General features: G+C 29.9%; 1 protein-coding gene across 2 annotated transcripts; it reads right to left on the minus strand.

Annotated features, from left to right (window-relative positions):
• Positions 1 to 3,069: 3,069 nt before the first annotated feature.
• Positions 3,070 to 5,929, minus strand: LOC105124488 (serine/threonine-protein kinase SAPK2-like). 2 transcript variants are annotated; one of them, XM_011024521.1, is made up of 9 exons: positions 5,575 to 5,927; positions 5,157 to 5,231; positions 4,597 to 4,698; positions 4,446 to 4,499; positions 4,262 to 4,354; positions 4,086 to 4,178; positions 3,894 to 3,998; positions 3,699 to 3,797; positions 3,070 to 3,600 (listed from the first exon to the last, which is right to left on the minus strand). In XM_011024521.1, the coding sequence occupies exons 1-9, from the start codon at positions 5,692 to 5,694 to the stop codon at positions 3,319 to 3,321; spliced, it is 1,023 nt and encodes a 340-aa protein (XP_011022823.1). In that variant the 5' UTR covers positions 5,695 to 5,927; the 3' UTR covers positions 3,070 to 3,318. The 2 variants fall into 2 exon arrangements, with proteins under 2 accessions (XP_011022823.1, XP_011022824.1); XM_011024522.1 differs by lacking the exon at positions 3,699 to 3,797 and having other exon boundaries at positions 5,575 to 5,929.
• Between the last annotated feature and the right edge of the window lie 7,473 nt (positions 5,930 to 13,402).

The following is a 13,402-nucleotide window of genomic DNA, read 5'->3' on the forward strand; positions in this document are numbered from 1 at the left end:
TGCCGTTTTGAAGTCATTGTGGGTTTTCTTCTTCCCCTGGACGCGCGAAGCAGGGGAAGAAGAAGATTTTATCTTCCCTTGTTATCATTGCGTTATTCTTCGCCTGATGACCCAAAAAAAAGCCAACCAAGAACCCCTCCACTTGCAAAAACATCCACATGGTAAAGATAAGGAGAAAGGTGTCCCTAGGGTGGTAGAGGGATAGCTAAAGAATAGCCTCCTCGACCACCCTACACTCCTGCACCATTGACTAGGCAAGGGTGCAGGCCTCTTTTCTCCCTATAAATATAGAGGAGAAAGGAGGCATGACGAATGATAAAAAGAAAAAGAAAGGGAGAGGTAGAGAAACAAAAAGATAAAAAAAGAAAGAAAAAACAGAGAGAGCAAGAAAAAAACAAAGGAAAAGAAAAAATAGAGAGAAAAAAGAAAGAAGGAAAGTAGGAGGGATGGACAAAAAGAAAAAAAAGAAAAGAAAATCAAAAAGGGAAAGGAGAGAAACGAAGAAGACAAAAAAAAAAAAAGAAAATCAAAGAGGGAAAGGAGAGAAACGAAGAAGACAAAAGAAGAAGTGGAGCAGGGGAGAAGCAGAGGAGAGAAAAAGTAGCATTATCGGGTTCAGCCACTGTCACCTCAAGCCACCTTAGACAACAACTGTCAAGTCTCTTCATGCTAGGTACTGCTTCTCTCCTTCTCTGCTTCATCTTTTATTTTCCTTTCATTTGTTTGCAAAACATGAGTAATTAACGTTCCGCAGCAGATGAATAATTGGTTGTTACTGTGCACAGCACAATAACCAACCAATTATATTTTTTTGGGCCAGTGTTGGCCCATTTTGTTTGATGGGTCGGTGCTCGCTCATTTTTATCTCCATTTCATTTTCTCTGTTTTGGGTCGAACCGGCCCATTCCAATTACATACACCATAACAATACAAATCGGGTATTAAAATACCCAATTTTCATAAAAAATAATAAAAGATATTTTTTGTGCATACGGCCTAGTGTTTCAAAGCTAAAAAATCTTATCGTGTGTTTTTATCATACACCAAAAAAATATTTTAGTATATATTTTAGCTTTAATAAACAATTTATTAAAGTAAAGAGAACACTGACCAATATTTCAAAAAATATTTTTTTTTTGTTTTTAATACTAGGGATTATGAATTTATACGTAAAACATATGTTTTTAATACCGGGGATTACGAATTTATACGTAAAACATATTTCCAATATTAATTTTTTTTACTTTATTAATTTAATCATTATTAATTTTTTTTACTTTATTAATTTAATTAGATTTTTATCAAATCTTAAAGCAATACAGCTTACCTTAGATAAAACGTAGTTGTGATGTTAATACATTTGCTTTACGCAACCAGTTTCTATACCCTATTTTTTAGACCGATTAGGTTTTCTAGTGATCAGAATATTAAATGAAGACTTTTGCGTAGTTGTGATGCTAATACCTTTTCTTTACGTAACCAGTTTTTATACCCTATTTTTTAGACCAATTAAGTTTTTTAGTGATCAGAATATTAAATGAAGACTTTTATTCTAATTTTCTACTGATAAAAAATAAAAATTCATTATTTTTCCATATTTTTCCATAATAAACTATATATGTATCTATTACATATAATTTTTTAATGGTAAATATTTATTACAATACGATGGTGCACACGTACAACAATAAATTACTACTATGTCACTAGATCTGTTTAGACGGAGGCTTGACTTTTTTACAAAGCATCAAAAATATTGATTTATTAGTGCTTTCATGGGTTTGAACGCAAAAGTTTACACTTACGACAACGATTTTGTCTTGACATAATTGAGATTTTATGGCAATTAATTAATAATATGATTCATGACAGAGGCGAACTGAACAGGTCCAAGGAAATATTATATGATCAAGGATAATCCATTTTAAATCATCAACGTTACAGTTAAATAAAACAATTATGATCTATAATTAAGTACTGATACACATGAGAATTCAAAAACTGATGAGTAGAACCTATCCAGAGTAGAAGAGTGAGATCATCATGTACATCACAAAATAAACTAGTACGTATAATAAAGTATACTAATTAAATAAGAAAAAAAAACAATATCGGAGTAAACTAATTAAAGATCAGTCATTTTGTAAGAGCTTAGCTATGCATTTCAAATAGAAAATTTCTACTTCTTTTTTCTCCTTTTATTGAGGTTGACTTGCACCAAACTATGGGGCGGGAGAGAATGTCAATTCAGACCAACCTTACCATTCCACTAATTTCATGAAAGCCAATACAGGCGAGGGTCCTAATCCACTTCCCATTTCATGTCTTTGTCTATGTGTATAAGTAACCCCTGGCTTCTGCCCAGAAGAAGGCCTTTTTCTTTTTTGGGATTGGTTTAAAGGATGAAGAAAATGCGCCTGTGTTATATTTTAGAGTAAAAAACAACAGATATGATGGAACCATCAACCATGTCTGTATTGCTAGGATTCATACACAGATGCAGCTGCAAGATACATGGCAAGGCAAAGAATTGTGGCGTGTGACTTGACCTAACCCGATTAAAAATACTGGTTAACCCGTGAACTAGGATAAAACCTTACCCTCATATATTTGTTTATTTTTTGTCGAGACAATCCTTTAAAAATAAAAGGTATCAAGCATAATCCATCTATGTAAATAGGTACACACCGAGGAGAGGAGTATTGACACACTTGTAATCTTAAAAGAGGAAAGTAAAAATAAAACCTATGGTGTTCAACAATTAGCAGCCTCCCACCTTGTATTACACAATTAAATAAAATCAAAGCTATCCACCAACAAGAATTGTAACTTGAAGAAATAAAGTATTAGCATTATGTCCATTCTGTATATTATACTTCAGTAACTAACCTTTGTTGTTTAAGTTATCCACCCCGCTTATAAAATGGAGCTCCTGAACAATGTTTATGCAGATCTTGTCATCCTTTAACAAAGCTCTTCGTTTTATCTGCCAATGTGCTAATCTAATGAATGTGGTTTCATGGAATCCTTAGCATTAACTAGGTCGATATTATTTTATGACATCCAATGAAGTCAAAGAGGATTTTGGGTTAATACAACTTACCTAGAAACAAGAAACAGAATTCAGGAGAGATTTCTCAGAGAGTTCAAGAGCAACAAGCAATACAGCATATCAAGTGCCTGAGACCAATATCGCCCCAGTTTTGTACAGATCATTTGATTCCCTTGGACAAGAAAAGGATGCCCTTATCCTGTACTGGCTTTTTACTAGGATTGGGATAGTAAAGCAAAGCTATGCATGATTTTAAAGCTGGAACTTCACAATGCACAAACAAAATCACCACTTGTCTCTACATCATCTATATCAGCATCAGAATCCATGTCATCAAGATCCATGCTCCCACCAAAAAAATGTCCACCATTTTTGGGCCCCTCTGCAGGTTTCCTAGCCTCTTGAATTATAGCTAATATCTCTTCAATACTTTGTGATTCTTCATTTCTATCGTCGATTTGTAAGCTACCATCCTCTTCTTCCTTTAATTCCACAGGGAAGCTCCTCAAAAACCAGGAGTGTGTTTTAATTTCTGGGATGGTAATTCTCTACAAAATTTAAGCCAAAAGGAAACAAAAAACACAGTAAGTACCGCTTAATAGAATGCTAGCAACAAAATGACAACAAAAGACAGTTTTTCCATCACTTTCTCAGGGTCAGCTACAAAAATCCGAGATAGAAGATGTCTGCATTCCTTGGAAACTCGAATATAGTCGGGAATCGAGTAGTGGACGCTAAGAATCCTCTGCCATTGTTCAAATAGTCCAGTTTTACCAACACATCAAAGCATATGATATTAATTAATGGAGTCAATTAATATTAATGCTGTTTGTTAACTAACCTGAATTGTTTTTCTGAAGTTTCTTGAATCTTCAGGATCTTCAAACGGATAAGCCCCGACCAGCATCACATACAAGGTAACCCCACAAGACCAAACATCAGCTATCTACAATTTGAATAGTCAAATAGTGATGCTAGATGTTAGGTGATCAAATAAGATAAACAATAACAAGAATGAAATGGTCTTAAATACCTTCCCATCATACTCCTTTCTTGAGAGGACTTCCGGTGCAATATAGGCTGGTGTTCCCACAGTAGATTTGGGTTGAGAATGTAACACAGAAGACTGCATAAAATTGGGTAAAACATTGATCACGTGGCTCCACAATTAAATTTACTCCTTGTAAGTTAAATTCGTTAGTTCCTTACCTTAGAATAGCCGAAATCACATATCTTAAGACGCGACGCTGAGCTTCCATCTAAGAGGGTGTTTTCCAGCTTAAGATCTCTGTGGCAAATTTGCTATAGAAAGAGGAGGGTAATTAGCCAGAGTCAAAATAAACATGGACTTTATCTACACAAACTGAGAATGAAAATAGGCTAAGATTAGTACCATAGAATGGCAGTAACTGACTCCTGATATGAGTTGTTGAAAGAAATATCTTGCCTGGTAATATTTGACAGCCAAAAAAGAAAAGATCAACACCACACAAACATGTAATTGAAAGATGACTTGACGATGCTTAGTTCTACACTATACTTACCTCATCTTCACTGAATCTACCAGCAGTGCATATTCTCTCAAAAAGTTCTCCACCATCTGCATATTCCATTACTATGGCTAAATGGGTTGGTGTTAGCAGAACCTGCACAATGAATTCACCTTTCTTAAAACCTGCAAAATGTAAAGACTTATTGAAAAGCAAGGCAAGGCTCTTGTTTTCAAAATTGATATCTAAGAGTAAATTGGAGCTTCGACTTAAAAAATCCCTTTCAAGATTCAAAATCTTCAAGTTCTTATAACTCTTGACATCAAGAATGAGTTTCTTATTGACAGAGTGTAGATTAAGCTGGCTCGGCTTGGAAAGTGCAGGTCCAAGTGCATTCTTATATATCTAAGCCTCCTTTTAAATGAAAAAAATGGATTGTAGCAATGAAAACTGAACTTCCATATCAATTCAGATTCTTTCAAAGTTTCTGAAGCTTGAGAGAAGTACCGAGACCTTCTAAATCCATCTTTACATTGAGTAAAAAGACCTAGTCACTCGAAATTCTTTTACATTTCATAATCTAATAAGAAGGAAAGACATGACACTTCGCATACCTCTTTGAATCTAATTATGTTGGGATGCTTCAATGACCTGTGGTTCATAATCTCTCTCTGAACATGCTCATCAATCTGCAAAAACCAAACAAGACTTCAAAATCACTACTACCATCAAATAAAAGAAAACACCAAGTTGAAAAAAAAAATTATAAAAAGAAAGTCTCCAATCCAGATTAATTAATATATAAACAGAAAGAAACTAGCACAGCCCAGATATGACCACAAAGAACAAAATATACAAGCGTAACATCCACTAGACAAAATCTTCTCTTCTACACATATTTAACGTCTTTACGAAATTCCACCATCCACCCCACCTCAGAAGAAAGAATGAAAGAACATTGCTCAATGAACAGGAGAAATTCGAAGATGCATATATTGAGAGAGAAAAAATATGAAGTTAAAAAAAGATCACCTTTTGGCCTCTTTCAATATACTTGACAGCAAAGAGTTCACCAGTCGTTATCTCTCTAGCCAGCTTAGCAACACCAAAGTTTCCTGACCCGATATCTTTCAAGATCTCATAACGCTCCATTGTTAGCTAGCTAGCTAACTATATTATAGCTTCAATATATATATATGAAGGAAAGTAGCAAACAATGAAGAACAACAACTTCTGGGATTCCCTCTATATATTCTCTCCTTTTCTCTGTCTCTTTATACTAGCGATGAGAATCTCCATGGTTTTCATGGCCAAGAATGAAAAGGCTGGCTTTGCCTTTGTGGGGCAAGTGATTGTGCGAAGGTGTCCTGCCCTTGTTAAAGGAGAATGAAATATAATTAAATCCTTGGAAGCTGAGAATGGTGTCAACGAGCAAGGGCAAAGAACGAGAACGAGAAGATGACACGTTACACGTGGCATCATGTTAGAGGTTAGAATTTCAAGGTGTACTAACACAAGTTGTTAGCCAACGTGGTTGTATTTGGACAGTCCTCTCGTCAAGGCTACTTCAGGCAGGGTACGTGCTGTCTTTTACAATTGTTTTCGGTTAAGTAGAAGAATAGGCAATCTTTTCTCTGTATGAATCATGATGATGAAGATACTTGGATGGCCGTATCTTGTTGCTAATTAATCCTTTTCAATATTCAACTATCATTGTACAAGGGGGCTTCATTAATCAATTGTGTACTTAATAATTTCTTTTAATAAAAAAAAGTTTAGGTCTTGAAATGTTATAATTTTCTCGGTTATAACATGGTAAATAACAAAAATGTTTAATGTTGCTAATAATTTAATATAATATTTCTTTAAAAAAAAATATTAAAATAACAACATATTAAATTAAATAAGATCAATTTAGGTTGATTTACTAAATTCTCTACTTGAATTATTAGACCATGATAATCTCATATAAAATAAATTAAAATCAATAAAAATATTAAAAAATAAAATTAAAAAATAAAATTAATTAAAAATAACAAAAAATAACTTGAGTTAACCCGAGTTAATCTGTCAAATCCACAGCTTGAGTTGTAACATAAGGATAACTCTCAAAAAGTAAATCGGAACAAATTATGAAACTCAATTGTCAATCAATTTAATATTGAAGGATGAAAATAAAAAAAATTAATTAAAAAAATTGCACGAGTCAACTAGCCATATTCATGATTCAAGTCATAAAACTAGAATAACTTCATAATTGCAAGAGTCAACTAGCCATATTCATGATTCAGGTCATGAAACTAGAACAATTTCATAAAAATAAATAAATAAAATGGCCTAATTCAACTTGGGTTACTTGTTTAAACTCATAACTTAGATCATAAGACTAAAAAAACCTTATATAAAGCAAATTGAAACAAGTTATTAAACTTAATTCTTAATCAATCCATTATTGAAGAATAAAAAAAAACCAATCTAAAATGAAAAATTTAATAAAACAACCTGAGTCAATACGTATTAACTCATAAACTCATGATTTTAGCTATGAGATCAGGATAATTTAATAAAAAGCAAACAAAATAAATAATAAAATTTAATTCCTAATCAACTTGATGTTGAATGGTTAGATTAAAAAAAATTAATTTGATTAGGTTAATCCACTTAACCAGTAGCACGAGGCATGAGACTAAGAATGTATTTGTTTTTTATGTATCTTTTATGACTATGGTTTGAAAAAAATAAGTTTTTTAAAAAATACAATTAGTTGCGGTTGGTTGGATTTAGATATATATTTGGTAAAAATTATAGCTGAAGTTTATGTATAGTAAAATATATGTATAAAATGTTTGTTTGTGTTTATGAGTTTGGTTATAGTTACTTTTCAAAGTATTTTTTACTTGAAGATGCATTAAAGCCGTTACTTTTCAAAGTATTTTTTATTTGAAGATGTATTAAAATAATTTTTTTATTTTAAAAAATTATTTTTGATATTAGCGCATCCAAATAATCTGAAAACAAATAAAAAAAATATTAATTTGAAATAAAGAAAAAAATAAAAAAATTAATTTTTTTAATAAGTATTTTTGAAACATAAAAACTTACAGGATTGAAATTTTCATGAAATTTAGTTAAAAAAACATGTAAAAACTACAGCATAAAAATTATATTTCAAACTTAATTTTTTAATGATTCCCACAGCATAAAACACAACTTGGTTTGTTAATAAATACATTAATGCGTTTGCTTTACCACAAATACAAAAGTTAGCAAAAAACAAATGCAATTTAAGACACCTATATAGAAACAAACTATAAAAAATAATGAAATTTAATTTTTAATAAATTAAATATTAAATATTAAAAAAATTACTATAATAAATAATTTTTTATACTGTGATGAACTGTAAAAACACCTTTCTTTTTTAGTTTTTGTTAATATCTCTCTTCCATTGTTTTGCTTATGAATTGATAGGTTGCATTTGGTTAGTATTTGAAAAAAGAAAAGAGAAGTTTGATTGAAAATTTAAAAATAAATATATCTAAATAAATAGTTTTGTAATGAATTTATATATTTTTAAAATTGGAGATATAAGTGACGCATGTTCAATTAAAAAATCAAGTATTATTGAATCAATAAATTGAGTTTAGACAAATAATGTATGCTTGACCTGGTAAATTCCTTAAACCTTTTTTTTTTTATAATATAGTAATATCAAATCGACAAAGGCAAATTAAAGGCCACATAAACTGCATTAAAATTAAATTAAGAACTCAATAACAAATTTGAAAAAAATAATTCACCTAGTTTTTTATTCTATTTCTAATAGCGTCGGAGAGGACACGGCGAGTATCAGAAAAGGACAGTCCTGGGAGATTGCAATTTGCATGTGTAGTTTTCATTGGAATAAATAAAAATAAAAATGGTAACAAAAATTCCTCAGGTTACGAGGAGGAGGAGGAGGAGGAGGAGATAAGTGGGAACAGAAAGAAAAGGGATTGGTCTGATCTGATCGTCCCCACTGGGCCAAGATGGGTGGCCCTGCCTTCTCCTCATCTCCTTTCTTTGGCCCTCGTTTATAAGATGATTGAGAGGAGTGAGTTATAATAGGGTGTTTGTTAAAGTTTTATTTTTTAAAATTAAAATTTTTAATATTTTTTAATTTTTATAATATACTGATATTAAAAATAAATTTAAAAAAATAATTGTTATTACACTCTCAAAACCCTCTCAAACAATTATTGGAGTAGCTGTAGCCATCAATTACAGTCATTAATACCACTTCATAAATGTACCAACAAAATAGGTTGTTTTTTTTATTTGGTTTTAGATTTTAAAAGTATTTTTAATAAAAATAATATAAAAATAAAATTATAAAACATAAAAAATATTATTTTAATATATTTAAAAAATTTTAAAATACAACAACTATTATAATCTCATGCTTTTTTTGTTCTGATGTACACTTTTGTTGATTTTATTCTTTCAAAATATTTATGTGGAGGGGATGAATGTTAAGCGGCATCCGCATAAATACTAATATATTTTCGTATTTTTATTGTCTTTTGTCCCTTATTTACCCTCTAAGCGTCTACTTGGACGATAGGTTCGTGAGAGTTGAAATAATGAATGAGATTTTTCAAAAAAGCCAAGCTGTGTCTTCGGCCAATGTTCCCCTGTGCTTTGCCGTATGGTTGAGGTAATTGCGATATTTATTTATTAGTTTTTTCGTTACAAAAGCCATCATTAACATGCACGAACTAACAACGGGCCGATCATCTGCGTTTTGTGTTTTCAATGCGTCTATCTATACAGGCTTGGATCATAGTTTGTTACTTATTTGTGGAACACTCCTATCGGGGTCGTCTTTTTTATTTTATTTTTATTAATGTAAATATTTGTAATAATTTATATATATCTTAACTAATTTTATTACTTTTAAAATTAATAAATATGTAAATTTATAGAGCCCTGAAAAAACTCCATTTGATGATTATTAAGAAACAAATCTATAATCTAATTGACTTACTTCTTAAGGTTTTTTTTTTTCTTTTTTTTTCATTACTAACTAAGTGTATTAGATTCTTATACAAAATTATAAATAAATTATTTAAAAATATTTAAAAAAATATATATTTGTTATCTTCTTATATATTTATGATAAGTAGAGCTTTGTACAATTTTTATTTTATATTAGAGGTTTTTTTGTTAAGTAAAAGTATTTTTTATTTCATAAAACATAATTGATAAATAAACTTTATTTATTTTTGAGGTTTTAGAACCTTTAGCTATTATTCAAGCGACTTTTAATTTAAACCGGCACTACTAAGTGTTAGTTTCAAGAGATCCTCGTCCCACCTCTCTCATTCAATACTGCTCTTGTATTTTTAAATAACATTAAAGGTTGTGTTTGTTTTAACATTTTAAAAATATTTTTAAAAAATAAAATATATTATAAAAAATAATTATAACCATACTTCTAAATAGACCACAAGTCCATATCTATTTTCTCTGAATGTATTTTTTTACCTAAAAAAGGGACAAAATTAAACATATATTGATTTTTTTTTATTGTTTATTTGTTAATGAAATTGAATCCGGTAACATTTTGATATTAAACGTTACTAACTAATGTAAATGAATAACAAAAAAAAGTTATGAATATGATATTAAATTTAAATAGAGTAATTAAGGATGGTTTAATTCAACAATATTGTAAGTTTTCTAAACATTCTAACAATATAAATACACCTTTTATAATCATTCTAAAAAATCAATGATTTGGTAGACTAAGTGCGCAGTAAGAATTTGATGCCAGTTTTTCTTTTTAATAAGGCTAACTTTAAATAAATTATAAAATATGTGTGATCACTAAAAAGTATTTTTGTCAATAAGAATTATTTTTAATGATGACACGTGTCAAATTAAATATTGACAATAATAATGCAACTTTTAATTCAATTTACATACTCTCTTTCATTAATTTATGGCATGCACATTTATGTCATATAAATCATAGATATATGAGAATCATTAGTAGTTTACTATTAATCACAATGTTAAATAAAGACTTTGAAGAGTGTGAATCTTACAGCAAAGCTGATTAAGAACATAAAAAATGTGAAACACAAAACATGGATTGTTAGAGTTAATTCATATTGTTATTTATGATCTGAATTTCATTAATAGATTTAACAGTTTTACTTACAAAAATTCTTGTCTATTTATATTAAAAATTTATCTATAATTATTTTATTAATGGGATTATAAATAAAAAATGTCCATTAAAAAAATAATTTTCAGAAATTTTATCATTTTTTCTTATAATTTTTAAGAATAAATTCATGTTTATTTGATGAAAAGTAAAATTTATATATTTGAGAGATTCAAATAATTTATCAATGAAATTAAAAATCAATTATATAGAAAGTTCAAAAGAATTAAAAGTGGCATGAATTTTTGGAATTCAACCTATACGTTCAAACACTAGGAATAATTCATTAAACTACTCCATGCTACGTCCTCTCATGTCTCCAGTGGTACCGTGGATTAGATAATAATAATAAAAAAAACGTAAATATAATTGAGTTGAAAAATGCAATATTGATTGAGTTACATGGTACAACCTCTAGATTTTCGAATATTAAAAACTAAAAATACTTTTTTATTGTACTGAGTCAAATGATGTTGCTTTCTATGAAGAAAAAAAATCCTTTTAAAACCTGCAAATAGAAAGGGTCAAGAAACTAAAAATTCCTTGAAAAACCGAGCTCATGTTTATCTATTTTGTCAAAGCAAATAACCCACGAACTGGGAAGAAGGGCTCAGAGTTGAAAAAGACTTCGGACCTGTTTTTTATATTTTTAACATTGAAAAAAAAACCCCTATAACCTTACAAGAAGTCTTAATATAAACTCATTCTTGTTGCTAAAAGAATTAAACAAAAGGAAGACCAAGATTTTCTTGATACCTTCTCTATAATAGTAGCCAGTACCATTCATGATTTGAAAATTCACCAAATAGATTTTAAAACAGAAGTTTATATTAGGGGTGGGAAAAAAAACAAAAAACTAATTAAACTGAAAAAACTAAAAAAAATAATAAAAAAACAGAGCCGTAAAAAATACTAATTAAATAAAATTTTGAAAAAACCGATCAATTCGGTTTGGTCTTAGTTTTATAAGTCTGAAACTGAAAAAACCAAACCAAACTGAGCCAAACCCCAAAAAATAAGGCAAACCAAGTCAAAATCGAGCCATACTAGAAAAACTAAGTTAAATAAAAAACCAAACTAAACATGTTTGAACCGGTTTTTACTCTAAAAACTAAACCGAACTAAATTAAAACTGGTCGGTTTAAACTAATTTTGATTTGGTTTCTGTTTATTAATAAATTAAGTTATTTTTTTATAAAAATCAAATTAAATCAAATAAAAAATAAACACCTCTAATTTATATACATAATTTATATATATGTAAATGCTTTATAAAGCTTGGCCAAGAAAGCAAAGCGTGCAAACTTCCTAAATGCCTATATGACTTAAAGTACACTCCTAGAAAATGGCATGAAAATTCTTCTGATTCATGAATGAGTAATGGCTATAACAAATAAAAGTGATAAATGTATTTATTATAAAACTATAGAAAATGCACATGTTAAATTATGGAATAACACTGTTCTTGAAGAATCACATTGTACAGAGAAAATAAAACTTTATTAGCTGCTCTCTTTTATTCTAAAATCCATTTGTCTTCGGTTGAGAAAGATGCTGATGTGACTGACGAGAGAGAGAGAGAGAGAGAGAGCATATGCTAGTTTGATTGGCACCTTACATTATATGAGTGGGCGTACAAAACCTAGCATTTCTTTTTGCTGTCGGAGCACCAGATAGGTTTCCCAGAAAGCCCAGTAAAGAGCATTGGCATGGCACTGAGAAGGAAATAAAATCCTCATTTTTAGTTCCAATAATTATAACGAGTTTATTGCAGTGCTTGAATATTTCAGTGATGCTGATCGGAATACTTCGTCCAGTGGTTCTCTCTCTACCTCCTTATACACTCACTTCATATGGGACTGCTGCTTGTTGGAAATCTAAAGAAGTATAATATTATTGCTAACTCAACGATGGGAGCTGAGCTAACTATTTTAGCTTTAACTTGTGAAATAGCAAACTAGCCGAGAGATTTTTAATTTTAAACCCTACATTGATTTTTTTTTTTTTATCAAATCTTAACCCGTTGTGATAGCATCCGTTGTTGTAATAAAATACTATAGTTTTTCCGGCACACCTTAAGTGTAAGAATGTATGATATACATAGGTAGGTTGCTAATATGTAATAATTAAACATTAAATAAATTAAAAAATTATTATAATAGTTCAAGGTAATTAAAGAGTTGTAATTATTAAAAAAATAAAAGAGTTTTTACCGTTAAAAAATTAATTTTAAATATTAAAAAATTATAGTTTCAGTTTAAGGGTCAAAAACAAATTTTTAGTAGAGAAAAAAAGATTTAAAAAATACGAGTAATGAAAAGTTTTTTCCTTGCTCGGCTTAATTTAACGCGCAAATCCCTATTTTTTTTCTTATTGGTACTATCAAATATCAAAGTCTAAGGGGAATGGTTGATGAGAAAAAAAAATCTTATATTCTTTGAAAACGGTGTTTCTGCACATAAACAAACAATTTCTTGATAGTTTTGTGAAACCATGTATAGTTTTACACGTTACCAAGAAATTGAGCCAGTCTGACAAAGGTAACATCGCTGACCTCATTAACGTGCATCTTTAAGCACAAGAGGCCTGATTGTATTATGGCTGCAGGACTCGCTCACTTTCCTAAGATAATGTCAAGCTACTAAAAGA

Source organism: Populus euphratica, unplaced genomic scaffold (genome assembly GCF_000495115.2).
Source record: "Populus euphratica unplaced genomic scaffold, PopEup_1.0 scaffold35.1, whole genome shotgun sequence".
In the NCBI taxonomy this organism is placed as follows: domain Eukaryota; kingdom Viridiplantae; phylum Streptophyta; class Magnoliopsida; order Malpighiales; family Salicaceae; genus Populus; species Populus euphratica.

Excerpts from the sequence above, each read along its gene's own strand:
- LOC105124488 (XM_011024521.1), bottom strand. The coding sequence starts at position 5,694 with ATGGAGCGTTATGAGATCTTGAAAGATATCGGGTCAGGAAACTTTGGT. Across the intron at positions 4,699-5,156 it reads ACATAATTAGATTCAAAGAG|GTTCTGCTAACACCAACCCA; the intron begins GTATGCGAAGTG and ends TTCATTGTGCAG. Across the intron at positions 3,798-3,893 it reads ACTTCAGAAAAACAATTCAG|AGGATTCTTAGCGTCCACTA; the intron begins GTTAGTTAACAA and ends GAACAATGGCAG.